The following is a 27,689-nucleotide window of genomic DNA, read 5'->3' on the forward strand; positions in this document are numbered from 1 at the left end:
GGAGTGGGTCCAGAGGAGGGCTACAAAAATGATCCGAGGGCTGGAGCTCCTCTCCTATGAGGACAGGCTGAGAGAGTTGGGCTTGTTCAGCCTGGAGAAGAGAAGGCTGGGGGGAGACCTGATTGCAGCCTTTCAGTACCTAAAGGGGGCCTATAGGAAAGATGGAGAAAAATCTTTTCAGTAGGGCCAGCTGTGTCAGGACAAGGGGTAATGGTTTTAAACTAAAACAGGGTAGGTTTAGACTGGATATAAGGAAGAAATTCTTTACAATGAGGGTGGTGAAACACTGGAACAGGTTGCCCAGAGAGGTAGTGGAGGCCCCATCCCTGGAAACATTCAAGACCAGGTTGGATGGGGCTCTGAGCAACCTGATCTAGTTAGCAGTGTCCCTGCTCACTGCAGGGGGGTTGGACTAGATGACCTCTAGGGGTCCCTTCCAACCCAAAACATTCTATGATTCTGTGATTTCAGACAAACCGCAAATTTGAAAGATAATGTGTGTTCAGTTGACAGTTTAGGATCTTAGTATTTTCACAGCTACACAAGAGGCAACAATTCCAGGTAATGTGTTTGAGGGGGACAGAGGTGAGACACAGTTGCTTGTTTCAGTGACTGAACAGTTCATCCAAGAACTATTTTGTAAGAGCTGTCCTAATGCCAGACCCTAACGTTAAGTTTCAAATTGCTTCACACAACTATTTTAACAATCTTGAAGATCCAGTACTGATGAGAATCTATGGAGAGCTCCCAAGCAGATAATCTCACTGAAACAGTGTTAAAATTATATAATCTCAACATCATGTAACAACTAGTTTCAGCAATTCAATACTTTAGATATAGAACAAAGTCCACAAAAAAACCTTCTCACAGCTGAAGTCAGTAAATGCTTTACCTGACAAGAATCAGAAATACCCAAAATAATGAAGTCTATCACAGCAGCTTTTCAGACTGTATGGAAGACCCCTGTAACTCACAGGGATTCTGAGCCCTCATTTATCCCAGCCTCCCAAGGCTCCAGGTACTGCATTGTCTCCCAAAGCTTATTCCACTATCTGACAAGATGATTACGTTCCCCTTCAAAAAAATTCTACACAAATGCACAATTTCAAAAAGCAGCACCATAGATTTTCAGAGCTTTAGTTCCAGTGTAGAGTAACACACAATTAAGGTTACAATATCCATAACTCTAAGACCAAAATACTAATTCTTGTATCATACTGGCTACTTTTCTGACTACGTGAACTGAAATCCCATCACGTGGGAATTAGGGATTTAGCCACAATGACTTTGTATGCTGAAATTAGTTAGGGCAGAACACTGGCAGAGTTAAGCAACAGACAGTCTACCTTTAAATAATACAGAGCAGTGATAATTCTGAGGTTGGCCAGTGGTCCTCATAGCTACAAACCCATCTGTACTTTCCTGCTCCGAGCTTCCTTCAGGCCCTAGTTAACCTTTGCTCATAAAGCATCATGTGTTCCAAAAATGCTTAATGGAAAAGAATATTGTAACCAGCCATTTGTACATGTGAACCCAAACTCAGGACTATTAAAACTGCATTTATGAGGCAGCAGACATGGTCTTAAAACCACACTGGCAATTTTTCCAGCAGGATGTATTTCTACTCAAATGTCTTAATGGAATACAAAAAAGATTCATACACCCCCCCCCCCCAAAAATGTTATTTAGTGTATTTAGTCCTTAAAATACACAGTCTACTTTAGTCCATATTAACACCAGGCTTCTGTTAAGCACACATATGTAACACAAGCTTCCCTACATTTAAGAAAAAAAAAATAATGCTAGAATATTGGTGACAGCAATAATGACAGTATAATAGGCAAAAATCCCAATAAGGAACCAGGCCATTTTTTGGTAGATGCTGCTACGGTTGAAAAGCAGAGGCACTCCAGGACTTTACGTTCAGTGAGTCGGCAACACACAGCAGTTAGTTACCTTGCCTGTCCCATGATCTAAGTTCCCAGCAGAGAGATTAAGGCAGCATGAGTAGGGGTGCCCCTGTACTCGGCACTGGTGAGGCCACACCTTGAATACTGTCTACAGTTTTGGGCCCCCCACTACTAGAAAGACCTTGATGTGCTGGAGTGTGTCCAGAGAAGGGCAAAGCTGGTGAGGGGTCTGGAGCACAAGGCTGATGAGGAGCGGCTGAGGCAACTGGGATTGTTCAGCCTGGAGCAGAGGAGGCTGAGGGGAGAGCTTACCGCCTTCTACAACTGCCTGACAGGAGGGTGTAGTGAGGTGGATGTTGGTCTCTTCTCCCAGGTGATGGGCAACAGGAGGAGAGGAAATGGTCTCAAGTTGTGCCAGGGCAGGTTTAGGTTGGACATTAGAAAAAATTTCTTCACCAAAAGGGTTATCAGGCATTGGAACGGGCTGCCCAGGGAAGTGGTGGAGTCCCCATCCCTGGAGGTATTTAAAAGCCAAATAGACAAAGTTCTTAGGGATATGTTTTAGTGGTGGGATGGCAGTGTTAGGTTCACGGTTGGACTTGATGATCTTAAAGGTCTTTTCCAACCTAAACAATTCTATGATCTCTTGTAAGGGTTAGAGATGTGCTAGATGCATGCTTGGTCCTACATGACTACTATTTACTTTAAGATGCATTCTGAATAATACTTAGTTTGAGAATTTCTTGTAGGTGAACACCACAAAACATTAAAGTTCTATATTGCTCATGGGAGACTAGTAATTCTACTACACTTCTGTACAACAGCTACAGCAACAACTTTTTATTTCCTTGAGCACAGCACTCACCTAGTGTATTGACAAATAGGAATGACTCATTCTTGGCAAACATGCTTTCTAATGCTTTTTGCCAGAATAATCCCTCTGATTTGCAGATTTTCTTATTGAAGATTCATGTGGCTCCTGGGTGCTAGACAAACCACGAGTCAAATAATGTTACAAGGGCTATTTTATTTGCAACCTCAAGTACCTAAATCATTTCCATTTCTTAGCTTCACATACTTCCATCACACAAAAAACCTACCAAATGAACTGAACAACTATCTGCTGCCTTTTCTCCCTCCAAAACCAGGACACTGGCTTTCTCCATTGTCCTTACTTGACTTCTCCAAAATACCCTGCCCACCCACAATAAAAATTCCAGTGAAACTGCTAATGGCAGGTAATGAACCACAGAGGAAAAAGCATTTTCTTCCAGATACTCTATACCCTGCCAGACTCCCACAAATAGCCCATTCCATCTCCTTCCTCCACTGCAGACTTGTTTATTCCTTGCAGATTCAACAGCAACAAACCCATTAAAGTTGACACATATTTGTCGGCAATTGCCACTGCTAGGAATGACTACATTGTACAATACACGTAGAGGTCATAGGACAGCCTTTAAGTAGATGCTGGTCTTGTTTAGTCTACAATGCATTATAAAGTAGCGATTTACAATGGCATTTCAGATAAGCTCAGAAGCATCTCTGCATCCAAAACCAGAGAAGTTTTAAAATTGCTGAACCGAGTCCTAACAACTTAAGTGTTCTATTCCCATATACAACTGGTGAAAATTGACACTTCCCTGACATCCACAGGTAGCTCGGAAGCAAGAGGAGCTCTGCTGCTGCACGGCTCATCCAACTTCTTTTGTCTAATTCTAAAGAAAACTGCAAAAAACTACTATTGACACTGCATAACTGTTGCCCACCAGAGACACCAGTACCTACTCAACTGAGAAGCTGGACACAACACCTGATTTGCTTTCATTCTGGTGGTTTCCTGTATTTTTACTTTTTTTAAGCCAAGAATATAAAGGTGCTATATAAGAAAGCCCCAGGCAAACTTTTCTTTTCTGGTCAAATAAACACCATTCCCCAAGGTGAACGCTAACTTTCAAAGACCTTTTATTTCCCAGAGTTTTAAAAACACGCCACTTAGTTCCCTATCAGTTTACCCCATGTGTACATCTGAAGTTTTTATTAAAGTTTATCTAATAAATATGATACCCACTCCAATTACTAAAAATAATTTTAATAAGAAAACTCCACAAAATCATCAAGATCATGTTTCTTTTTTAAAATTAAACCACCAGAGTCATTTCCCTAAAGATTTAGTTGTACAATAGATTTATTTTATTAATATTTACTAAACCTATTAACTCTGTCTACTGAACTGTAGAGTTTGCCTGTCAAGCTCTGGATAGAACTATAAATCCCTTGAGAAGTTGATAATATTAAATCTAATATAGACAGAGCAATTAAGTTTTAATAACTTGAAAAAAAGTAGAAGTTTTCAAAGAAATCAGCTATGAGTTTTTGAACCCATCCCCCCTTTCCTTATGTTATTTACAGATAATTTGGGCAATACCAGTCCTAATATGAAGACAAATATCACCATACCAACCTAGATCTTACAAAGCCTCAACTATTATTCGGTTCTATTCATACATATTTTCCTGGACTTCTACAGACTACTGAACTCCACTTCCAAAAGCACAGAATTCTTGAAGCCAGACAAGTTTGGTCACCATTAGCCACATAAATGGTACCCAGTTATACTGCAGAATTTGATACCATGTCTTTCTACAAATAGCTGTATCTTATTATTTCAGTGAATTCTATACTTTAGCTATAAGAACTTGAATTAATAACAGATACCAACTCCCTCCATCTGTCAAAACAGAGGAAAGCTTCCTTGTGATGTATTGGTTTTGCTGGACACAGAAAATGGACAAAGATTTTTATATCCAGCTTTCCATTAAGTACTCGCCATCATTTCAGTCTTTTTGCGAGATTTGCATATTGTCAATCCATTACTGATATGATCCCAGGCCAAAACAACTTTTCAACCTTCAGTTGCCTCAGGGGTCACTTTCTCTACTCTGAAGTGCCACAGCAGATCAGAGTTGAATACAGGCCGTACAAATTAGCCTGAAGAGGAAGCAAGTTCTTAAATCCAGAAAGTCCGTACAGGCATTAAATTCTACCCTACGGTCACTGTTACATGAGCCAGCAGAGGCCCCAGAGTAGAATACTCCACAGCTGGACAGTTCTTGCCTCAGAGACAAGATTTGCTTCCAAGGATTTCTCTAAGGGATGTCAGTGCCCTGTAGCCATACTTCCAACAAGAGGGACATGCAGGCAGACTGAACTAGTGTCCAGGTTACCTTTCTAGGATGAAGAAGTCACTAATTTTTAATGTTTCAGATAAGTATGAGAAAGTAGAACAACCTTGTATTGAACAATTCTCACCAGAAAGGAACACCAAAGGATCCAAGGACACATGCAGTGTGAACAAACACATTAGCAAAATGGACTAAATAACCAGGCTTTCACCTTTGATTTTTGAGGGCTTTGTTACATGACTTGCCACACTGGATCACTTAAAGTATTTTTCCATAAAGCCTTTAATCAAAGAAGCATCAGTACCCCCTTCATACCAAATCAGCAACTAGTTCCACATGGAAGAGCATACTAAACACTTAAGTTGCAGCATAATCAGCTCTAATTAAAAAAAAATAATCCATTAATTAGATGAAAGCTATAGCTTGCAAATTTCAATTGAAGGTGAGATAAACTGGCAAATGCACTCGTTACGAAGCACTGAGTCACAAGAAAGGCAGTTTCCCTGATAAAGATTTGAAGTCCACAACACCTGGAAAATAATTCTGGTTTAGTTATTTCAGAACCTCTATGGATACAACTAGGCAGACACCCAGCTGGCCATTCCATGCACTTGCCCCCTTCTCAGGTGTAATATTATCACTTGAACTTAAAATTCAGCCTCTAAGTGCACACAGTGATCCCAAATACTAATCTACTTGCTAGGGAATATTTATTTAAACCCAGTTTATTAGATATAGAACTGCAAATCCCTAATTACAAAACAAAATTTGAATCTCACAGATATTGTCATAAATTTGGAGCATATCAGGAGATGAAAATTAAAGAATAAATCAGGTTTACAGGGCAGGCAAAACCAGGCTTTACAGCCATTTTGACAGAATTGCTTCCCAAAACAGGTTTTCAAGAAAGGCAAAAGACCTGCACTGAATTAACACCCAATGGAATGGGAAAGCGCAGGGCGAAATAACTGCACATACCAGAAGCCCCCTGCATTCTTCATCTCAGCTAGCAGAACCTATCAGTGGTTGGCAATTTCAGTGACCAAAAATGTTGGTCCTTTAAGAGGTTGTCACATGTTTGTGGCACACACATGTTACTATTTGGGCAAAATTTGCACCAGTATCTAGTATCAGCACTGTTCCGGGAAGTGAGTGCAAGGTTTGAGCAATTTTTGTAAAAAAATTAATTAATTCAGAGCTGTGTATGAAGAATTCCCCATCATTTCAACAGCATTATCCTGGAGTAAATTGCAGGAGGATGTGATCCAGTTTCTCTCAAGTTCTGAAGTGAAGAGTTGCTGCCCATAATGAATGAGGGCTATTAGAACTGAGCTTACAAATGACAATTTTGTTCTCAACTATTGGGATGCAGTAACAAACCGTCATGAGAGACTGTGCAGCACACGTTGCGTGTGGGTCACCGTACTTCCAGGATATATGCCACCATAAAGACAGACTAATCATTACACATCATATCTTTTAATTCAGACTTCTCAGTGGCTCAATGTATGCACCCAACCATTCCATAAGTACCAGTGCAGCCACTGTAGCTGCACTACTTGCAAAGAACTTGCGTGTCATCTAGTTTATGGACCCTACTGTGGTTGTACTTAGGTCAACAGCAAAACATTTACCCACAGAATTCTCTAAGTAACTCTGCAAGCTGTTAGATTTCTTTTTTTTAACTAATTAGCAGCAAACCAAAAGAACAAAGTTATTTACAGAATATATTTTACCTGTAAATGAATTGCAGGAGTCTGGGGTTTTTTAAAGAGAGCCTATTCAAAATTAAAAATAGATTTCTCCCAATGGCACAGCTTGTTCCTAACAAGCTAGTAATTGCCTTGCCAAAGATAATGCAGGTGGTCTACTCTGCCATAGACAGACATCATTACAACATGACTATACCATAGTTTTTTTGCTTTAAAGTTTGACTGGGTTTAAAATATTAAGATTTAACCCTGCTCCCATAAGACTAACAGAGTCAAATAAACAGAGTATCTTACATTGCTTATTTGAACAAATAGCAAGGATGCATGAGAGTGGTTTCCTTGACATACGGAAATGCTCTGCTTTTGCAAGAATGTAGGCAAAGTCTAAACTCTGCAGCAGCTCCCACATATGCACAAATTGGAGATTTCTGGAAGGGGTGGGAAGGGAAGAAAGTGAAAAGGTTGGAGAACTACCAATTCAGAAAACAAATTGATTCTGTTCTCCACAGCTAGTCTTGCCACGCAAATAATCTGTCACAAGATGTTTATAAAGCTGCATTTAGAAAAACACCAGCAAAAAAGTTCATGATCTAGAAGGAAAAACACTGAAGCACTCCCAGTATAAGCACATCTTACAGCAGAAAAAGAGACAGCTGAACAGGAGGCTTTGCCACAGCTGGAGGAGCATGCTTCAGTGACTAAGCTGAATTTATTTTATGACCTACATTTTACTTGAGTGAGGCATGCCATGAAACACAGCCAGCCTACCAAGAAACACGCTCATAGAACTTGTAACCACTGCTCAGCTCAGAAACTCACTACCTGCTTTTATCATGTCGGGGTAGGAGGGGGAACACAGTAGTATAAGTGAATAGTTACGCTTTCCATGGATTTTGATTCTCTTCCTAGATTAGCCTATTTCTGGGTAGAAGGGAAAAGGACTACCGAAGGTGAACACAAGACTCAAGCTTGCAAGAACTAAAGAGATTACACCAATTCTAAGCTTATGAGGCAATTTCTCTAGAGTCTTCCCACCACCCCCACCGCCCTGGTGTCCATCAGGGCTGTCGAGCGTCACAAGTACACTCTTACCTTGCCTGGCTAGCTTGAGAAACCAGAGTATATGACAAGCATACCATACCACTGCAACCCAGCATGACAGAAGCTTCAAGAGGACATCTCTATCACCTCAGCTCTCATTAACACTCATATTCCCAAAGCTCTCCAAAAAAAAGCATGAAGTTCTAACATTTCAGAACTGTGATTTTTAGGCCTGCTTAGAACACTGGTAATGACAACTTTAGGATTTCAGAGTTATTTGAAAATGCACTCAAATTGGGTTTGTGCTGAAACTATGGAGAGGCAATCACACTCACTACCTTGCTTCAATCAGCTTCTCTAACAAAGCACTTTCTAAATATGAAACAGAGCAAAACTAAGCCTCTAGCATCACTCCCTCAGTTAAATGACTGGAATTATATATATGAAACACACCTTAACACGTTTTTCAGTAAAAAATAAACAGATATCATTGTGACAAAGGCATGTAAAAAGCCTTGAAGTTTCTAAAATATTTCTCCAATCAGTTCTACTCTACGCAGGCAGAAAGAACACACATGTAGGCAGGTATTAACTTCATTCAGCAGCAGAATTGCTTAATTCTAATTTCTGACAGACCAATCAGCCCAGAAAAATTCAGTGGGATTTTTCTAGCTTCACCCAAACATAAACCATCTTTTTCCTTAATTCTCGTGTGGAAGAAATTTATTCATTTGTGTGACTGATGAGCAGGCTTGGACTAATCAAGCTTCAGCTACAAGAATGATTCTCTAAGAAAAAGGAAATAATCTTCAGTAAAAGAGTTTAACAAAGTAGTAAGTCGGTATTATGGGAACCACAAAAGTAAGACCACAGATACCTATATCTGTCTATCTTTGTATTCTGAAGACATAGTCAAGACACACCCTAATTCTTATCCTGAAGCGGTAGTTCTCCGTGATCTTCATCAAGTTAACAGTGCAGGTAAATACATCCTATTGCTTTAGGCTGGCTCTGCACCAAGAAAGGAAGATGCTTATGCTTAAAAAACCCACAAAAACTTGCATGAACAAGGACTCCCCTTCAGTGAAAGCAGAGGATCAGACATGAAATTAAGTATCTTGAGAGAAGGAGTATTTAGTTCTTACTCTTCAATACAAGAGACAAATCTGAATTGTTTCTACAGATGTGTAATAATTAGCCATACCAATCAAGAGGCTCAGTATCTAACACTCATTTACCTTCAGATCACCCACTTAGTCTTACTCCCCTAAAAAACACACGATCATGTGTTAACATAAGCAAAAACTGCATTTCATGGGGAGCTCCTCATTTAACAAAATACTGCTTTCACTTCATTTTGCATCCTTATGTTTCCATGGTCTCTTGTGCTTACTAGAAAGAAGTGTATCAGTATGCTGCAGAGAGCCCCATCTTGAAAGCAAACAGATACCTCCTTCACCATCCAGCTGAAGCCATTATCATATTGTTACTTACACAACAGAGAACAGACCTGGATAACACTCAGGGATCATCTATTGAAAGATAAGCCTCCACATATGTGAAGATTATTAGCAGTTTTTAAGAGAAACAGTGTTTGTTCCGAGTAATTTTCCTCTATCATATAAGAACTCTTCGAAAGATGACAACAAATTGTAGATGGAACTCAGGAAACACACACTCTTCCTTTGCATTTTCATGTAATATGATCTATTCTGTCCTATGTAGCACGGACAAGGCATTAGCAGGATGAGCCCCAGCTTCTAAAATACCTGCAGCCTAAAGCTGCAAGATCTTTTCTGGGTCTTGTCAAATGTGATCACTATTAGAACTTAAGAAATGAAGGTAAAAGTAACTTAGAAAACAGAGTGTTTGGGTTTCTTAATAGCTCTCCCCAGCCCCCCAAGTTTCCAGCTATGGAAAGATGATTTATTTAGAAACTTGGCCTTTGGACTCCTAAAGGTCCTTGCATTCCTTCAGGTCCAAGTGCCCCCACTTCATCGAAACCAACTTCACAGTGCCAGAAAACACTAACAGAAAAAAAACCCACAGTACCACAGATAAGGGAAGAGAGTCATTAATGAATGCTGAAAAGGGAAAGCTGGATGAAACAAAAACATCAGCCCAACTCATTCACCACTCACAGCTCAAACGTATTAGTATTGCTTCCTGAAAAACTGGTAATCTAATACTGAAGTTACACAGTCCTGCGCGTACTTAAACCTACAGGTGCAGGTAACACCTACATGCTTTCATTTGTAATGCTCTGCAGTAGGCTGAAATCAAAGCAGCTTTTCACATGAAGAGCTGTATATTTTCCACATATGTGCAACTAACTTTCTACATGCATTATCAAACAACTGGAGTTATGAAAGATTCTATTTGTTCCTCAAAAACAAGTCAGTCTCTTCTACCTAATATTTTTCAAGATTTATTGGATTACTAGACATTACTCCTTGGGTAACTACTTATTAGCTTGATGTCTGTTTCTAGATTAAGAAAAACAGAAATTTGAGTAATATAAAGAATTTAATACAATAAGTACTATACAGAAAAGCTGATTACAATTCCAGGCTGAGTGGTAATTGAAGTAACTTATTACCCACAAGACACCAGAGGAGCATCCCAGATGCCTCTCTGAAGCAGCGCTGCTGGTTGGCTAAAACTGAGCTTGTCCACATTGATCAGTTTTCCAGAATATTAGCTTTGTTGAAAGCATTCAGGCAGATGATAGCAGAGGAGAAAAAAAAAAAACCCAGTTCCCTCTCTTGTGCAACACACCAGATGTAATTTTCAAAGCATCTAACAAGGCATTAGCAGTACAGGACTTGTTCTCATCTTCCCAACAGTTATCTCTACACCTTTCTACATTTTAGTAGGGCTGAAGTACATGATACCAATGCTTTGGAGCTCCTGGTAGCAGGTAACTTTGGTTTTAGTCTGAAAAGCTGACACTGACTTTACCCCCATTCCTCGGGAGTACTTAGCATGATGTCACTGATAAAATGCACATGTCCTTTCTTCCAACAGCAGGAGCATCAGGATCCAAAAAGCAACACCTCCAAGGTTTCTCAGAGCTTCACAGGCACTGCCTCCTGTAGCTGTGCTCAAGAATTTGAAATAAAGCTCTATATAAAGCAACTCGCATACTGTGTATGCTAAAGAAATTCCTGCAGCAAAGCCAACACCTTTCCTGTGGAAACCATAATGCTACACAAATCTTTTGTCATAAGTATAGTACAGAAGACACTACTGGAACCATATTCTTTGCTTGAAGACAGACATGCTGATAGACAATTTATTTTTAATGGCCTACTCCTCAGGTTTTCCTCCTTTCCACAGACAGTCTGAGTTTTCCCATTGGTTATTAGAAAAAGTTCTAGGCAGCAAGCCAGCAAGACCTGCTTATTTCTAGCATATGGGTAAATACAGTGACCAGATCAGAGCTCTACCTCTTAAGAGATCCAGAGCAGTTTAGATATATGATTTCTAGATCTATAGATCTGTCAGTATTTAAATACATGGAATACTGGAGCCTGTTAAAGATTTCCTTAGGTTTTTTTTTATTAACTCTTCAGAAGCGTGGGAAGGAACTGTGCCCGTAAGAAGGAAGGTCATGAAAGTAATTGGATAAATCCAACAGTATTCTCATGCTTAAGATGTGTTCCTCATGGGTAATAAAACATTTGTAGTAATGCTACCCTACAGAACAGCAAAGATAAGATAACAACAAAATAACCAAGTTTCTTGGCTCCTCACTCTTCACCACTAGAATTCAAAACATAACTGCATGTAAAGCTTCCCTGCAGGTAGTAAGACCCAATTTGGGAAGTCAAGACACTGATTGCAGACAACAAATTACACTGTGTAGTTTTATTTAAGAATACTACACAATGCCACAGTAGCACAAACAGGTTTGCCCATGCTCATGTTCAATAGCTCATCCAAGCAGTGAAGCATGCAAGAGGTGCAGCTGAGCAAGCAGAGAAGTAAGGGAGGCCAGCTTCTGCTTCTATGCCTATACTTTTAGTCAAATTACCATCAGTAGACACCGGCATTGAGGGGTTTTATACTGGAGTTATCAGTTTGTTGTTACTTACACATGTACATGTAACACAGGACAATGACTGTCAGTCCAGGCACAAGAGTTCTGCAGGACACTTTCGCTGCGTAGCTCCATTTATATCAGAGTTTACAACAAAATACGTAACCCATGGGTTCAAAATCGGGTGCCTCCCATTTTGCCCTTCCACTAGTGCTAAATACAATCCAGTGTACAGCCAATCGCTAACAGTTCCCAGCCCTCCCTTCTACAGCACTGAAGGCACCCAACATTCCTTGGCTGTAATATCCGGCTACTCCATCTCAGGCTTTCCAGGGCCTCTCTTGGTCATCCAATTTACTTTCTTCAGCTTTACCTCTCTCTGCTCTCACTACTCAAATTCTGTGAGATGCCAATGAAAGAAATTTGTCCAGGTTAAGAGCCGCACAGTAAGACTTTATGGTGTTTCCAATTTAATAAAACAGAAACTGAATCCAAGAGTTACACTCAAAATAAGTCTCATGCTCAAAACATTTTCACTTGAAAAAGCTTTATTAGGAAAGGGAAAGAAAAACTAAGTGAGCATATGTATGCATGTAGTTAAGTCTATAAGGGATAAACATTTGCAGATTATTATGCTAAGTTTCTAGAATTCAACTGAATCAAGCCAGGGATTAGTCTTTTCTATTCCCAGTAGTTCTCTGAAGAGAACAGAAATGATTGATTTTTCCCTCAAGTGTGTGGTTCAGAAAAAAATTTAGCTCTCAAAAACAAGCCAAGACAGTTGTTCGATCACATCTCACCTGCTGCTGCATGCCAAGGAGCAGAAGTGGGGGGAAAAAAAGTCACACAGGGACTGCACAAAGGGGAAAGTGTATCAATATTTAAAGGCTCTAAGCTCAACTTGCAACTTGTAAAAATTCATTTTTAGCATTAATGGATTTCAGAGGTGGAATATATTAAATATAATGCTACAGAATTTCAGTGTGAGAATCTTCTATTGACAGATTTTAGGCTAAGTTGAACAAGAAATTATAACTTCTGTTACAGGTGCAACATACAAAATAAGTATTACTATGGAGATCAGATACTGAAAAATTGACATTAAGTAGCTAAAGACACTTACCTTAGAATTAGACGAACCAGTAGCAATTATTAACAAAACATGTAAGAGTTTTATATTTAGACTTACACAAAATTCAGTTCTACATTAAAAATGGTAATGAGTACTTGGAAAAAAACAAACAACAAACCAGAATTACTTTGGTTTGAAAACAAGAATGACATAATGCAAAGCATTTTTTATGTACCAGCTCTACAAATTTGTGCTCCTGTTTTGGAAGAGCACATGTTATCTGAGCTAAAGTATCACAGTCACCTTCAATATTAGATAGGTCTTCATGACATACCATGTAATCACCCATCATCACTTAAAAGACCAGCAGCTATACATCAATGAGGTTTTTTTTGCTCATCTGGCATGCCATGGTTCTCCATTTCTGTCTGGTTTTTTTGGTTTTGTTTTTTTGTTTTTTTGGTGGTTTTTTTTTTTACATTTACTAAAAAACCTCTAATACCGTTGTCTTGGTTTACAGCTAGATTCTATAACCAAAAAGTCTTCCACACATGAAATTATTGGAACATCTACTAGATGAGGAAGCAACAGAGGAAAATGAGAACATGCAACACTCATTTTCCACAAGCCTTTTTTTTAATGTACAAGAATCTAACCAGAACTTGAATAAACTAAGAATAGATACTATTTTACCTGCTGCTTTTGCTAAAACCTATCCATTTACTAGTGGCTTGTTGAGGACTCTGCACTCTAACATGAATAAACTGTTATGTTTTACAGGCTATTCCAAGTATAAAATCTGCATGTAATGCCGAAATGCTCCAAGAATACCAATGCCTGGTACATCTGAAATAAATTGTTTAACAACTATTATTTTTCAAACTCAAATCACACCAACAGCAGCTATGACCCCTTCCTTAGAACCTCTGCCAGAGACATGCACAGCTGAGATTAAGTTTGTCATCTCCAACTCTGACTTTACTAAAAAGTTACAGGACCAGAAAAGAGATGCTTTTTATAATTGCAAAATTTAGGTGATGTTATCTCAGAAGTAAAGCTACAAAAACGAAAAGCATGAAAAATGAAGACACCAAGCTTTTATGTTTTTTAGAACTGTTATTAGCTCACATTTCTGGCTCATGAAAGGGAAACCAGAAGGAATCAGCTGAAATTAGGTGTGGAAGATATATTGCTATGCAGGGGTGGAGCCCCTCTATTGTTTCTTTCCACACCCCATTTCCCACCACTACCTTATGTGCACCAAAGACCACATAACATTAATTCACCAAGGTGTTTAGCATTGAGTTCTGCAAAGTATCTTCAGCCATCTGCAAGAGTGAAAAGTGTACTGTGATACTACTGATCAACACAGCTGAGGCCAAAATCAAGGTGTAAGGCATCCGATTCAACACAAGCCATCAGCAACACTGCAATTCCAACTTAAATTAGGAACAGCTGCTTCTCTCTCTCTGTATTGCACAGAACTCCTCATTCAGCTACATAACTGGAGGTAGCAGGTGGGGAAAGATGACAGTTTCCTTTTTTATCTAGGGATTTTAAAGTATGCCCAACAGAAAGTTGATCACTTATTTCTTTTCTATGTTGGCAGAGGTCAGGCAAAAAGAGGGGAGGAAGGGATTTTATTCTGTCAGCCCATGTTTGACCAGGGCTTCCCGTTCTAGCATGTCCTTAGACTGAGCTGTGTGGCAAGACACAAACAAAATGGTTCATATTACTGACTGTGTCATCCTTGACCTCTCATGCTTTGAGTATGACTAACTGTTCTTATCTGAGGAAGAGATCCACTTTAATGGCCACTACTCTGTAAAGTCAGAAAGTCTCCCAGCCCCACTCCCGCTGTCAAGACAAATACAGACTCCTCAAGGGTCTTAAAATAGGCTCCACACCCCTACCTATCCAGCCAAAGTGCTTTCTGGCATTGAGCCAGTGGGAGACTCCAGTAATGTTTTCATATGTTGTACATGTGATCAATGACCCCCCTCTACCATCATGGGGTCTATCTGTCAAAATGCCTTTGATTGGTGTTCATAGTGGAGACTGATGAGATAAATATGCCAACACTTCAACATAGTAAGAAAACAGATTGTCAATAGAAACTTTCTCCTTACCTTAATCCATATCATGAAGTCTAACAGAACCTCAAATCTTTCTAGACTATTCAATCCATTCAGCTTCTCAGTTTATTACCCTGGCTTTCCTTAATCTGTACCCATTTTCTCATTTGTAGTACAGCTGTTTAAGAAGTCTAGTTTCTCTAGAAGTTAAGAATTAACTCTCTGGAGTTAAGACACAGAGATTAACTTTTATTTTTTAGGTATCACTGCAAAAATATATATTTCCGTATTCAGTTTTCCAGACTTCCAGTTTCCACTTCTCAAGTAGTTAAGAGAAAACCTTCAGACAGGAGTACCACATTTACTTATGAGAAAGCTTAAAAATTCTTAAAATAATTGCTTGCCCTACTACTCCTCACTTGATTATGGTCTCCATCTCCTAAACAGCAGAGATGGCTGTTCATTCCTGTCCTCCCCCCACTGCCTCATCTGAAAACTGGGCAATAGACTCCAGATTCACCAAGTGGAAGTGGGTGGGTAGATCTGTCACTTTTTCCCTTTCATGCCCTCCCTTTGATGGAGAAAGGAGTATTTGGCCTCTTCTAACTTATTCAATGAGCTTCTTTCCACAGGGGTCCTGTCTATCACTCCAAGTGAAGTTTCAGCGCTCTATGTAGTATTTGCAAAGCTGCATGTGGGAAGTGAGAAGACATGCTTTGGTCAGTGACATCTTCTCCCCATTAAGTTCCCACATTAACTGAACTTAAGCCAGGAAGTATGAAGGAAAGGTAAAAGTTGAGTATATAAAAACCTCAGTGCATATGCTACCAAGTTCAGAAAGAAATTAAAATAAGCCTCAGCATTTTAAAATAGGAGATTCCCTCTATACTTTCTTGGAATACACTGGTTTCGATCTTTTGGTGTTTTCTGTACCCTGTATCCTTTAGCTCATTTCTTTTTCCCGTTAGGTTTCCTCTGTAGTAGCCATTTTTGCTTCTGTACATTTGTGCTAAGATAAGACAGTTTTCACTTTCTTCCTACAATTAGTTTGGCATTTAGCATATATACTGAGGCCGGGGTTGTCAACTGAAGCTATGAAGCAGGTAGCTGACCTTCCAAAAGGGACACTGCCTATTACAGATCTTTTCATCTACCCTACAAATACCTCTAATAGCAATCAGATATTCAAGTGATACCAAATGCTGATATTGATACTGAAACGGGCAAACTGGAAAAAAGATCTTCTGGGAAGATTAACGTACAAGTGTGATTTTTTTTTTTTTTCCAGTTAAATTTTACACATACCTGAGGAGCATGGCAACCACTTGCAGGCAATTTTTAGGTCTCAAAAGCTGTACGTAGGCAAGCTGACAATGCAGTTTGCTCAAGTATAGGCTTGGTTACAGCTGTTCCATGCAATGCTAAGATAGCTTATTATGTTGAAATGAGTCTAAGTCATTTTCTTTCTTCAAACACTTTACTCCTATACCTATACCTTAACACCTAACTATACTCCTGATGGCACACTGCAGGTTTCACCCATTTGCAGCAGAATCAAACCCATGGACCTAATTAGTTTCTTGTTCTGAGACTTTAGTTTGATCTGTACAGTTTGTGACTGGAGACCTCAGGCGTATGTTTTGCACAACCCACCCCTGTTTTCACATTAATTGTTTATCTTGCTACCCCTAAAGACAAGTGAGAGAAATAAAATGAGAAAGCTCAGCAACTTTCCCTTTTGTTAGTAACACCTCCTACTGTCAAGAATTACACCAGAATTTGCTTACTTACATCTAGCGAATCCTCATTGACCAGGATGAGAGACATACTCTGTGAAATGAGTCTGCAAGAGTACCCTGCAAGAGGAAAAAAAAAAACCCACAAGAATTTACTTTTTGGAGGAATATTTAAGGTTTAGCTAAACATTAAAATAAGCACCTATAGGTCAGACTAAAATTTACTTCTTGAGCAGTTACTCCTATGAGGCAGGCTACTGGAAACACTGGTGTACAGGTCAGGCTCCAACTCGACAATTTTACTAGCAACAGAGGCTGCATTTTATCTGCATTTCCAAATACATCATTTGAGATGTTTTAACCAAATAAAACACCGTATGAACTAGATGCAGTAAATATAGGCTATAGCCCTACAGCAAAGTGAAGTATTTCTATACCTAAGCTTTTTTTTTTTGATCTACATGAAGGCAGAATTGCCTTCAGCATGTTACAAGAATAGATCTGAACACACAGCCGCAGCTATGCCACATGACTGGAAGCACACACATTGAATCCGTTGGTGCTACCCAGTCCCCTTAGCCCATGCTTGAGTTACAGGAGTGTTTTTTCATCCTGAGAGTTAGTGTGGAAGGCCCTGAGCTTCATCGAAATCTACATATCAATGATACACAGAGACCCTACCAACTCCTATAGGCATCAGGTAATCGTACTAGATCATTTTTATTGTAGAGCCAGGGCATGAAAGAACAAGAGCAAGTCGCCATAGTCTGGAGCAGTGCTTGGAAGGCAGCTCTGTACATCTGCCAGGACACCAAAATTCAAAGCAAAAATTCTCAAACCAGAAAAAAGCCACTTATTTTTATAATAGTAAAAGCCAGTGAGGGCAGTACCACTCAAGTGCCACTGAAGTGGCAGTTCCTCTGCCACACAATTGTCACTGACATAAGACAAAGTCATAACCAGAATATATATACTTGGCATCTACAGAATAAAGAGTTAATTCCAGCTCATACTAATGTCAAGAGAAAAATGCAAACTCGCATCAGACTGATCGCACTGCATTATCCTAAAGGCTCATGCAAGTTTCTCTTGGGACTGGCAACGTCATGTAGCTTCATAAAACAGCAGATAATTCATTTATTTGAAGCACATGCCTTTATTACTGATCTAAGTTACACAGGAAAAGGAAATACAGTAGAACTGGTTTTTTATTTCTTTTGTGCTTTTGTATAGAAATGAATCACAGCAAGTTTAAGAAATATCTGTCATAAAATGAGGTCTCAGGAAGCCTTCACTTTTCTTAAATGGAGACTGGAGGCTACTGCAGCAGAAGAGTAAACATCCCAGTGATGAACCACTGCAAGGTTGACAGGTTCAAAAGCAGAACAGCATAGTCAACGTAACAAGATGAAGTGTGTCTCTCCATATCTCACAACAGCAAGAGAACAACTGAGGCACAAGTTTATTTTCTGTGGAATTCTTGGTTCCTTAGGCAGGCCATACTGGTTCATCAACTACAATGCAAATCATTTCCTCAGGCTACAGAATTTTTATAATTGGGCAGGTTTTGTAGGTATAATCCAAGGTTAACATGTCTGCATGAATGACTTATGTCAAGAAAGCAAACCACTTGTCCTCTTCTGTGGAAGGCATGCTTGTATCACATAGCCAGGTGCTTTCAGGCAACAGGTTGGATTACCTGCAGAAGCTCTGTTTCTCTTCCATTTTCACAGCTGTGTAGAATGTGAATGTCAGGCACAACCTTGCAGATACATTTTCACCTGATTTGTATTAACTAGCTAAGGTTTACTTTCTGCTTTAGAGAACAATACAGAATAACACTGAACACTCACACACCTGTTGGGAAAAAGATGAAATATATTCTAACAAAGTGCAGCCTACAACATGGGAGAGCTTTGCAGATTGCCTCTGATGCTGCCTGTGAACAAGTGTTAAATGGTAGGACAGAACTGAGTAATGAAGCTTCAACAGGTATAGACAAAATGCTGACGGGGGAATAAAGTCAGTTTGCCATTTTTAAAAGTTAGTCCCAGGCTGAAGAGCCACTTCCTTATTTTTACTGAGGAGGAAAAGAGGATATCACAAATTCCAGCATTTCCCTCCACATCAGGGTTATTCTTTCCCCAGGGAATGGCAACAGTCTTGCACAGTAGGCTGTTACAAATTCAGTATAACTAATTCAAAAGGATTTTATAGTAGCATTTGATTGGAACAGCAGCTGCAATAGCAAGCTGTAATTTCTAAACCACCGCTCACTCTTTCATTTTACCTCTTTCAGAAGATGTCACTCACCAAGTAGAGCTGGAAAAAAAAAAACCTGTGGAAAACTGAGTTGCTCTGCTGTGCATCTTGGAAGTCATGGATGCAGAAGAACTAATCCTGCAATCGAGGTCATTTTGTCTCTTTTCATCACATTAAACAGGAAAGAGATCACGACTGGAATAGGAGGATATAAGTCAAGCCCAAGAACTGTTTATAGGAGATCTATATGGTATGTACACAATGTCAGGACTATGAAGATGTTAAAATCTACCACTAGTATAAAATAAAGTAGCTGGCAACTGTGAGACTAAAATATGACTACAAATGTCACTTATAAAGTTCTAGAAATATTTTATCTTTTATATATAGTTGTAATAGTTATACTGGCAGTATAATAGTTATTACTGGCATTACTAACATGGCAAGCAAAAATACACTAATATCAGGGCATTTTTTTGTCTATGTTTCTGAGCAGAATAAGATCAACTGCTGGTTCAAAGCCAGGTATAATGTCAATGCACACCTGTAAGTTGATATCTAGCTCTGTAATTTAAAAGTCTGACTAAAAGTCCATGAAGCAGATGAATCAGGTACTTCTGGGACTTATTTCCCTTCAAGTGTCCTGGGAGAAAGATTGCTTGAACCAGAGTTCAAGATCATAGCCCACAGGCACATTCGTACTGCAGGCATACAGAATTCAGCACCTGAGCCAAGAATGATTATGCTCTGTGTTTAGAGAAGGTACATATGCCCTGCTCAGACTTCGCACAGGGACACAGGCAAGCATGCTGGCATTGCTTCCATTCCCTCAACTGAAAAATCATGGCTCGCCATAACAGAAGTATTCTTACCTCTAAATTGGAGACGTATGGGTTTGATGGATGGACTGTTAGATGGGTAAGTAATTGGCTGGACAGCCGCATCCAAAGTGTTACAGTCAACGGCTAAACATCCAAGTGGAAACCAGTAATTAGCAGCATCCCTCAGGGATCAGCCCTGAGACCAATACTATTTAGTGTCTTCATCGATGACAGACAGTGGGATTCAGTGCACTCTCAGCAAGTTTGCAGACAACACCAAGCTGAACAGTGCAGTTGATATACTAGAGGGAAGGGGCGCCATCCAGAGGGACCTTGACAGGCTTGAGAAGTAGGACCATAGGAACCTCATGAAGTTCAGCAAGGCCAAGTGCAAAGTCCTGCACCTGTGTTGCGGCAATCCCAAATATCAATCAGTACAGACTGGGGGACTAGTGGATTGAAAGTAGCCCTACTGAGAAGTACCTGGGGATACTGGTGGATGAAAAATTGGACTTGAAACCCCACCTGGAGCACTGCATCCAGGTCTGGAGCCCCCAGCATAAGACAGGCATGGTCCTGTTAGAGCAGGTCCAGAGGAGGGCCACAAAAGCAATCAGAGGGCTGGAACATCTCTCCCATGAGAAAGGCTGAGAGGGTTAGGGTTATTCAGCCTGGAAAAAAGGCTCCAGAGAAATCTTTCAATATATAAAGTGGGCTTATAAGAAAGATGGAGAAGGACTTTTTACCAAGGTCTGTAGTGGCAGATGAAGGGGCTATGGTTTTTCAATTGAAAGAGCGTAGGTTTAGACTAGACATAAGGAAGAATTTTTTTTTATTATGAGGGTGCTAAGACTGCCCAGAGAAGCTGGGGATGCCCCATCCTCAGAACTGTTCAAGGTCAGGCTGGATGGGAGGCTTTGAGCAACCTGATCTAGTGAAAGATACGTCCCTGCCCATAGCAGGGGGGTTGGATTAGATGACCTTTAAAGGTCACTTCCAACCCAAAACATTGCATGAGTCTGCAATTGCAAGGCAGCGCTTGCAGCTGTGAACACATACTCTAGGTAAGAGCACTTAGCTCAACTGTAGGTATTGATTCTTTCTTCAAGGCAGGGATGCAGTTCAGCAAACACTACTTTTGCAGAAAACAATCTGTTACTAAGGAAGTTATTGGCTGGAAAAACATCAGTTCTGATTTTCTGGGAGTCTGCTGAGCACCAAGATGGTAATAAATAGCAATCTGCCATGGGGGTTTTTGCCTCACTGAAAGGCTTTGATGATCCAGAGTCTGCAGGTTGTTTTAAGAGATGGATGAAGCTATAAGAACACTGTTAAGCCTTTTAGAGTTTGCAGACACTGGCTAAGGACAGTTTCAGCTGATAAAAACTAAAGACCATATGCCACACTCAAAAACATTTATGAACCTGGAACTCCTATTTTCTATAGGTAGAGAGTTCAACTGGTTGATCAGTATTAAAGCTTATCAGGAACACACTCCTCACCTGCAGCACTACTGGCTGGCACATGACTGAGTGGGAGGCATACAACCACCCCACAGCAAGGTCAACCATTACTCTTCAGAGAAGGCAAGAATGCAGTAAAGAGACAGACATACACAAATTCTGAAGGCCAAAGAATCAAGAGAAAGCTGGAAGAATGAAGTCCTCCAACTCCTTGGGGCAGCTGCCAAGAGCTCAAGTATCACTCAATACATATATGTATTTCCATACATCAAGCAAGAATCCATAAGCATAACCTCCACACACGATGAGAAAGTGAAAACACTTTTTACTCCCCAGACAGCATATTTACACCTAAAGCATAAAACATACATGTGAATGGCATTTTAAATTGAATGTTTATTAGCTTTAATGGGTTACACACAAAAACTGGAAGTACATGTTTTTACTTTCAAGCCAACTTGAACACGAAGCCAATTAAGTTTGAGTTTTACTACCAAATCATATACTAATCAAAGTGATAATTTAGAAGTTTTAAGGGAGATACTTGTTCTTTTTAAGTTGCTAAAAAAACAGTTTTAGAGACAAGCTGGAAGTTATTCTCCTTCACAGCCTTCAGAATCACTGTAAAGCTCATGTACTCGTATGCAAGCTAGCTGCTGTTAGTTAATATATCTGAAACAGGTTGGATATTTATGCCGAAATCTGTAGTTACTTTTTTTTTTTTAATTTGTTCAAAGATGATGCTTCCCCCCTCTGAAGTTGACTACCTCTTTTAAAGAAAGCAAACTCTGCAGGTAGTGATTAAACCAGATAACTAGTATTTAAATCAGCTGTCCGCTTAAGCCATCCACCTTATTTCTACTACAACTGTATCAGTTCAGCAACTTATTTCATCTCTTGGTACCAACTTTGACATACAAAGATACATGAAACCTGATTCCATTTTAGTAAGTAAACAAAAGCTCTAGTCAATCAAGCAGACTGCATTCTGAAATTCCACTAAACCAGCTGAAGTAGAAAAAATTTCAAAAGCAGACAAAAATAGCAAATGCCCAAAGTTTTGCTAAAGGTAATATAAGTTTAGTTAAAGAGCATCACAGTTCTGCCAGGAGGAGCCTGAAATACACCTACATGCAGTTCTACATATGAAAAGCTTCATCAGTCACATTGTTCATGTAGTTAGAGAATCTTGAGGTCAACATGAGCTTGACAAGGCTAAAGAAATAGCTGCTTCAACAGAAGGCAAGGTGTGTTGTTAAGGATCCCCTTAACCTACACTTGTACATCTAAACAGACTCATCTGCAAATCTGAATGTAATCATGGGTGGCACTTTACAAAGGCACGCTACAGACAGTGAGGATAAGCAGAGTGTTCTAGACCTAAGAAACAATGTGAAAGTGCCACTCAGTTCTGCGAGATGTCGGACCAGAATGCCACTCTGCCTCTTTCCATCTGTGGGCAGATTTACCCATTGCAGGGAGAAAAATCATCACAAGCATGCTATGTTTGGGAGATATGCGATGTTATGGGGCGAGGGTACTTATATCAGGATCTGTTCCTTTATTAAGTGTTTGCTACTCAGTTACAATCTGGTTAGCCCCTCTCCTAGGAGGCTCCTAGCAATGCGTGAAGGGCTATGGCACGATGGTAGCATAGGCGTAGCTCACAAATCAGCATTTCAAGCATGGCAGCATTCCGTGAAAGCACAAGGTATTGCTACCCAGGCTGCCCACCTTGCAACCATCCACAGTGAGAAAAAGGCTGAAGGATTTGAGTTTTGAGTACTTACTATGCCTACTCATGTGGCATACTCAATTCAAGACTAGCACAATAGCGGAAGTGCTACAGAGCACAACATCTAGTTGCTATGGGACTGAAATTACAATGTGCACCTCCAGTTCAGCCCAGACTTACACCAAAATCTTTGTATTTGACAAATTACAAGTAAAGCTGGGTATATAGACTGATTTTATCAGATACTTCTATGACCTAAAAGGAACCTAATGTTTAAGGGCTACTTCTAATAATGAACCTAAACTTACAGGGCTAAAAACTCTCGTTTTATGTTGCAAAAAAAAAAAAAGTCAAATGAACACCTATGGCTTAAGTAGGTTATCATTCTATTACATCAAGACCCAAGCACAACAGTCTGATAAATACTTTCATTGGTACTTTTTGTTTGCATCATTGCAAGATTTTTATTTTTGCACTACAAAGAACGTAGTTTGTAAGTTAAGATGCATCAACAAGTTTGAGACAAGGATATCCATATTGTGTCTTGATAAAACAACTCATATTAAACTTTACCCGTACACTCAATAGCAGCAACACACTTCCACTAACAACCATGACATACTTGACTAAGAGATGTGCCATAAGGTGACAGCAGGAGCAGTTATTCCAGCATCCACCTACTTTCACAGACAAGGTTTGAAAGGAGGTTTAAGCTATACATTTTGTATTACCATATTTCCCATCATATCCCAAACTCCACTGAAGACTAGAAAAGGCAGCCAGTAAGACAAGAAAAAAGCCATAAAACAGTTTCAGTGTAACTGAAACATTACAGTCTGGTTGAGCTCTCCAGCTTCCATCAGAACAGTTACCTATATTCACTCCACACACAAGTTACGCTTGACCAAGAGCAGAAGTGTCCCTTTTGCCTTAAAAAAAAACCCTGAATATAGCCTGACACTCAGAGCAAAGACTTGACTCCAAACCCTGGCCCCCCTTCTCCAAAGTGAAGGCTACCACACGCCTGTCTGCTACCAAGGAACCATTCTATAAAAAGCAGGCCTGTTTTTGTTTAAAATCCCACACAGCAGACCTAGTAAGGAACCTGCCACGTATCAGACAAATTCAGAGTAACCAGAAAGATGGATACCTATATTGAGAGCTGTTTCCTGTTTGTCCCCTGTCAGAATCCATATCTTAATTTCTGCCTTCATTAGCGTTGCTATTGTTTCTGGAACACCTGCTTGCAGGCGGTCTTCAATGGCTGTAGCTCCAAGCAGCAGTAAATCCTGGAAAAGAAGAATTTGAGGGATTGTTTTCTTAAGATAAACCTCTATTTGGAACACAGTCAAGCAGGAATTAAAGACAGCATGTTGTGCCTCATCACTAATACAGCATTTTAACAAGCAATATACACCACAGTAAGTTTCTGGTGTGGCTATTCTACTTCCTCTGCATGCAAGTCTCATTTCAAGAGTTACAGAATAGAACCAAGTGTTTCTGATCAGAAAGATGGCAATGTTTCAAGAGCAATTAATTGAAGTTATACAACTCCAGAGCTAGCCTATGGATGAACATACACACTGGAGCATTCACTAGTCACCATAGCAACATGACAAGTGGTCACAGTATATATATTTCTTAAGCTCAACAAAACATAAGTCACCTGACATCACATCATTTAAACTAATTTCCCTCCCATAAAATGTACATACAGACTGGATACAATCACTCAAAGCAAAAATTATTGCAACTATTTATGGATACAATCACTACATTTATGTAATACAAGTGGTATGAACATTAATCAATCCAAGTATCTCTAGTCTACATACAGATGTCTGCCAGAAAAACGAATTATACAACAAGCTTAATACTACAAGAGTTACCCATAGTCTCATGCAATTTGAAAGCAATTGCTTGAAGAGATTTGGCCATGTTACAGGCAAAAAAAAAAACATCAGGCAGACAAAAATACCCAAGACAAACCTTGTCAAAAGGCACAGTCTATTCAGCAGATTTTAACTTTAAAGCATTTTAATGATTCCTTACATAACATGTAAGAATATTCAACTTTAAAAGAATTGATACAAACTGAGTTTAGTTTCACTGTATCATTTCAGGAATTGCACAGAAAAAGTAGTATCTTCCATTCTTTGTAAGGACTATAATTATTCAAAACAAGTGAAACAGATGAAATGAACAGAAGTAGTTAGGAAAGTTGGTGGTGTTCAGCCTGGAGAAGACAAAGCTCCAGGGGGACCTTATTGTGGCTCTTCTACATATAAGAGGGGGGTTATAAGAAAGATGGAGAAAGACTGTTTATCAAGGCCTGCAGTGGCAGGGCAAGGGGTGATGGTTTTAAACTGAAGAGGGTAGGTTTAGACTGGACATAAAGAAGGAATTCTTTAAAGTGAGGGTGGTGAGACACTAGAACAGGTCACCCAGAGAAACTGTGGATGCCCCATCACTGGAACTGTTCAAGGCCAGGTTGAACAGGGCTTTGAGCAACCTGAACTAGTGCAAGATGTGCCTGTTCAGGGTAGGGGGGTTTTTCTTTAAAGGTCCCTTCCAATCCAAACCTTTCTATGATTCTATGAAGAGGACTCCCGCTTGTACACATCTATGCATGCATGAAGAACAGAAGAGGAAGTTGTTATTCATACAGGTATGTGGGCTGGCATTAGTTACAGGTCTTGACAAAGCTTAAGTTCTGTTACAAGATACTCAGCTGGTAAAGGCAGTAGAATCAACTCCCATAAGTCATTTGCTTCAGTAGCCTACAGCCTCCTGGTGAAACACTAGCCCTACTGATGCTACCAACACTTAAAGGTTACAAGAGCAATCCAAGTGCACAACTGTAGATTGTCTTCTATTCCCAAAATCCTTTGTTAAGCAAATTAAACATGATAGCACAAGGGTCAGCATGGCTGAGCTACCCAAGCAGGGGAGTTACTACTGCGCCTGCTGAAGCCCCCTCAGCCCAGAGTATAGGTCAGGACAGAAGCCAGTTCAAGGTTGTCTCCACATTGCACCTGTACTAGGATCCAGTAACCTCAATACTCAGACTGACAAAGTAGCTCTCCCACTCATTTGAGCCCTTAGATGAAAATCGGCCTGTTAAAATACATTATATTTTATGTTACAGCCACAAGCCAGTTTATTATCTAGAAAGAAGTGCCCACAGACTAGATCATTTAACCTGGGAAATACCAGCTCTAAGAAAAAAAAAATAAAAATTAAGTTTCAAGTGCAATTCCCTGCTCCTTGGTATGACCAGCAAGCAAACATTAAGAGGAAAGGAATACAGTAGATATTTCCTACCGATATAGCACTAAGTCCAAAACTCCAACTCTACAACCCACTCACGGGTCCTTTTTTTTCAAGATATTAAATTGTGAAAAGAGGCACAAGGTAGGCGGCCAAAAACGACCTAAGGTTTGACAACACATTTTTGAAGAGAATCAATGCATGTTCATTTTTCACCTCAGTGAAAACAGAAGAGCACAAGAGCACAGTGCAGGAAGCAGACAGCTGAAAGGAGCCATGCAAACCTACAGAACCAAGGATTAGTTAAGCTCACTGCTACTGACGGGCCAACACAAAAGACTGCTTTAGGTGCTAGTTTGAAAAGCAAGACCCAATCTTCAGCTTTTACTTAAAGAGTTCTTGGAGTTTTTCTGTTACCCTACGAAAGTTAGCTCCCATCCTAGTTCTCAACTTCCTTCCCTCTTCTGTCCCCACTAACCTAAATAACCAACAGTGCTCCAGAACTTAAGTTGCACTGTTAATATTAAAGCAATTGAAGTTCAAAGAGCATTTTAAAGAAACCACTAAATAAAATGAGTGTGAAATAACTGGAGCGAGGGGAAAGAGCATTAATAGGGTAGGCAAGGAGTGGGACTACCAGCACTTCAGAAAGCAGTAAGACCAACAAGTATCAGAGAAACACTGGCCCCTAGTGTTGACAGTTTAACATTTCATAATACCTACTTTCCCCTTCCAGAATTATGAATTCTAAAATTCATATGGAGAGCAACTTTTCATCTTTTTGCAAGTCCATGCAAGTACAGCCCTTGGTGAGCACTTTCGTCTACAGTGTCTATAATCACCTTCAGAAAACCTGAACTGTGACTGCTGTATGAAAAGGAACAAATTTTTCTTCATAGATGGGAATTTGGTGCAACACAATAATTACATACCTTATCAAGCTACATCAACCTTACACAAGGCAGCAAGATAAAAAGAATGTGAGAAAAGAGTTTATAAGTAGCAATGACCCTTTATACGGAGTTAGTCTCAGATTTACAAACTAAAACTTGAGAGGTCTATGGACTGAACAGGTTGCCGATTAAGAACACCTTTTCAGTTTCTCATGAATGAAATTAACAGATTTTTTTATTGTATAAAGCCCAAATTCCATGGGAAAAGACACATGTAAGGGAATCTTTATCTGGTCATCAAAAAAGTACATGTCTTACCTTTTCAATGATCTCATAGCATTCCTCCAGCTTCTGAGTTCTGTCTTTCAGAACTGTACTGCTTTCGTTGTAGACATTCAACCACTCTCTGTAAGAGTTTTCTGACAGGTCTGCATAAGCAATGCACAAAGTCCTCAGACCTACAGAAGAGAAG

At 39.7% G+C, this 27,689-nt stretch overlaps 1 protein-coding gene across 1 annotated transcript in view; it reads right to left on the reverse strand.

Annotated features, from left to right (window-relative positions):
• The window catches only part of ATP8A2 (ATPase phospholipid transporting 8A2), a 208,662-nt gene that overhangs the window by 127,305 nt on the left and 53,668 nt on the right, over nucleotides 1-27,689 (reverse strand). Inside the window, exons 21-23 of the mRNA XM_035900437.1 lie at nucleotides 27,536-27,675; nucleotides 24,205-24,343; nucleotides 16,829-16,893 (exon numbers count right to left, since the gene is read on the reverse strand). Of these exons, the coding sequence (XP_035756330.1) occupies nucleotides 16,829-16,893; nucleotides 24,205-24,343; nucleotides 27,536-27,675 (344 nt within the window). The remainder of the gene's footprint in view (nucleotides 1-16,828; nucleotides 16,894-24,204; nucleotides 24,344-27,535; nucleotides 27,676-27,689) is intronic.

Source organism: Egretta garzetta, unplaced genomic scaffold (assembly GCF_000687185.1).
Source record: "Egretta garzetta isolate BGI_Z169 unplaced genomic scaffold, ASM68718v1 scaffold98, whole genome shotgun sequence".
Taxonomy (NCBI): domain Eukaryota; kingdom Metazoa; phylum Chordata; class Aves; order Pelecaniformes; family Ardeidae; genus Egretta; species Egretta garzetta.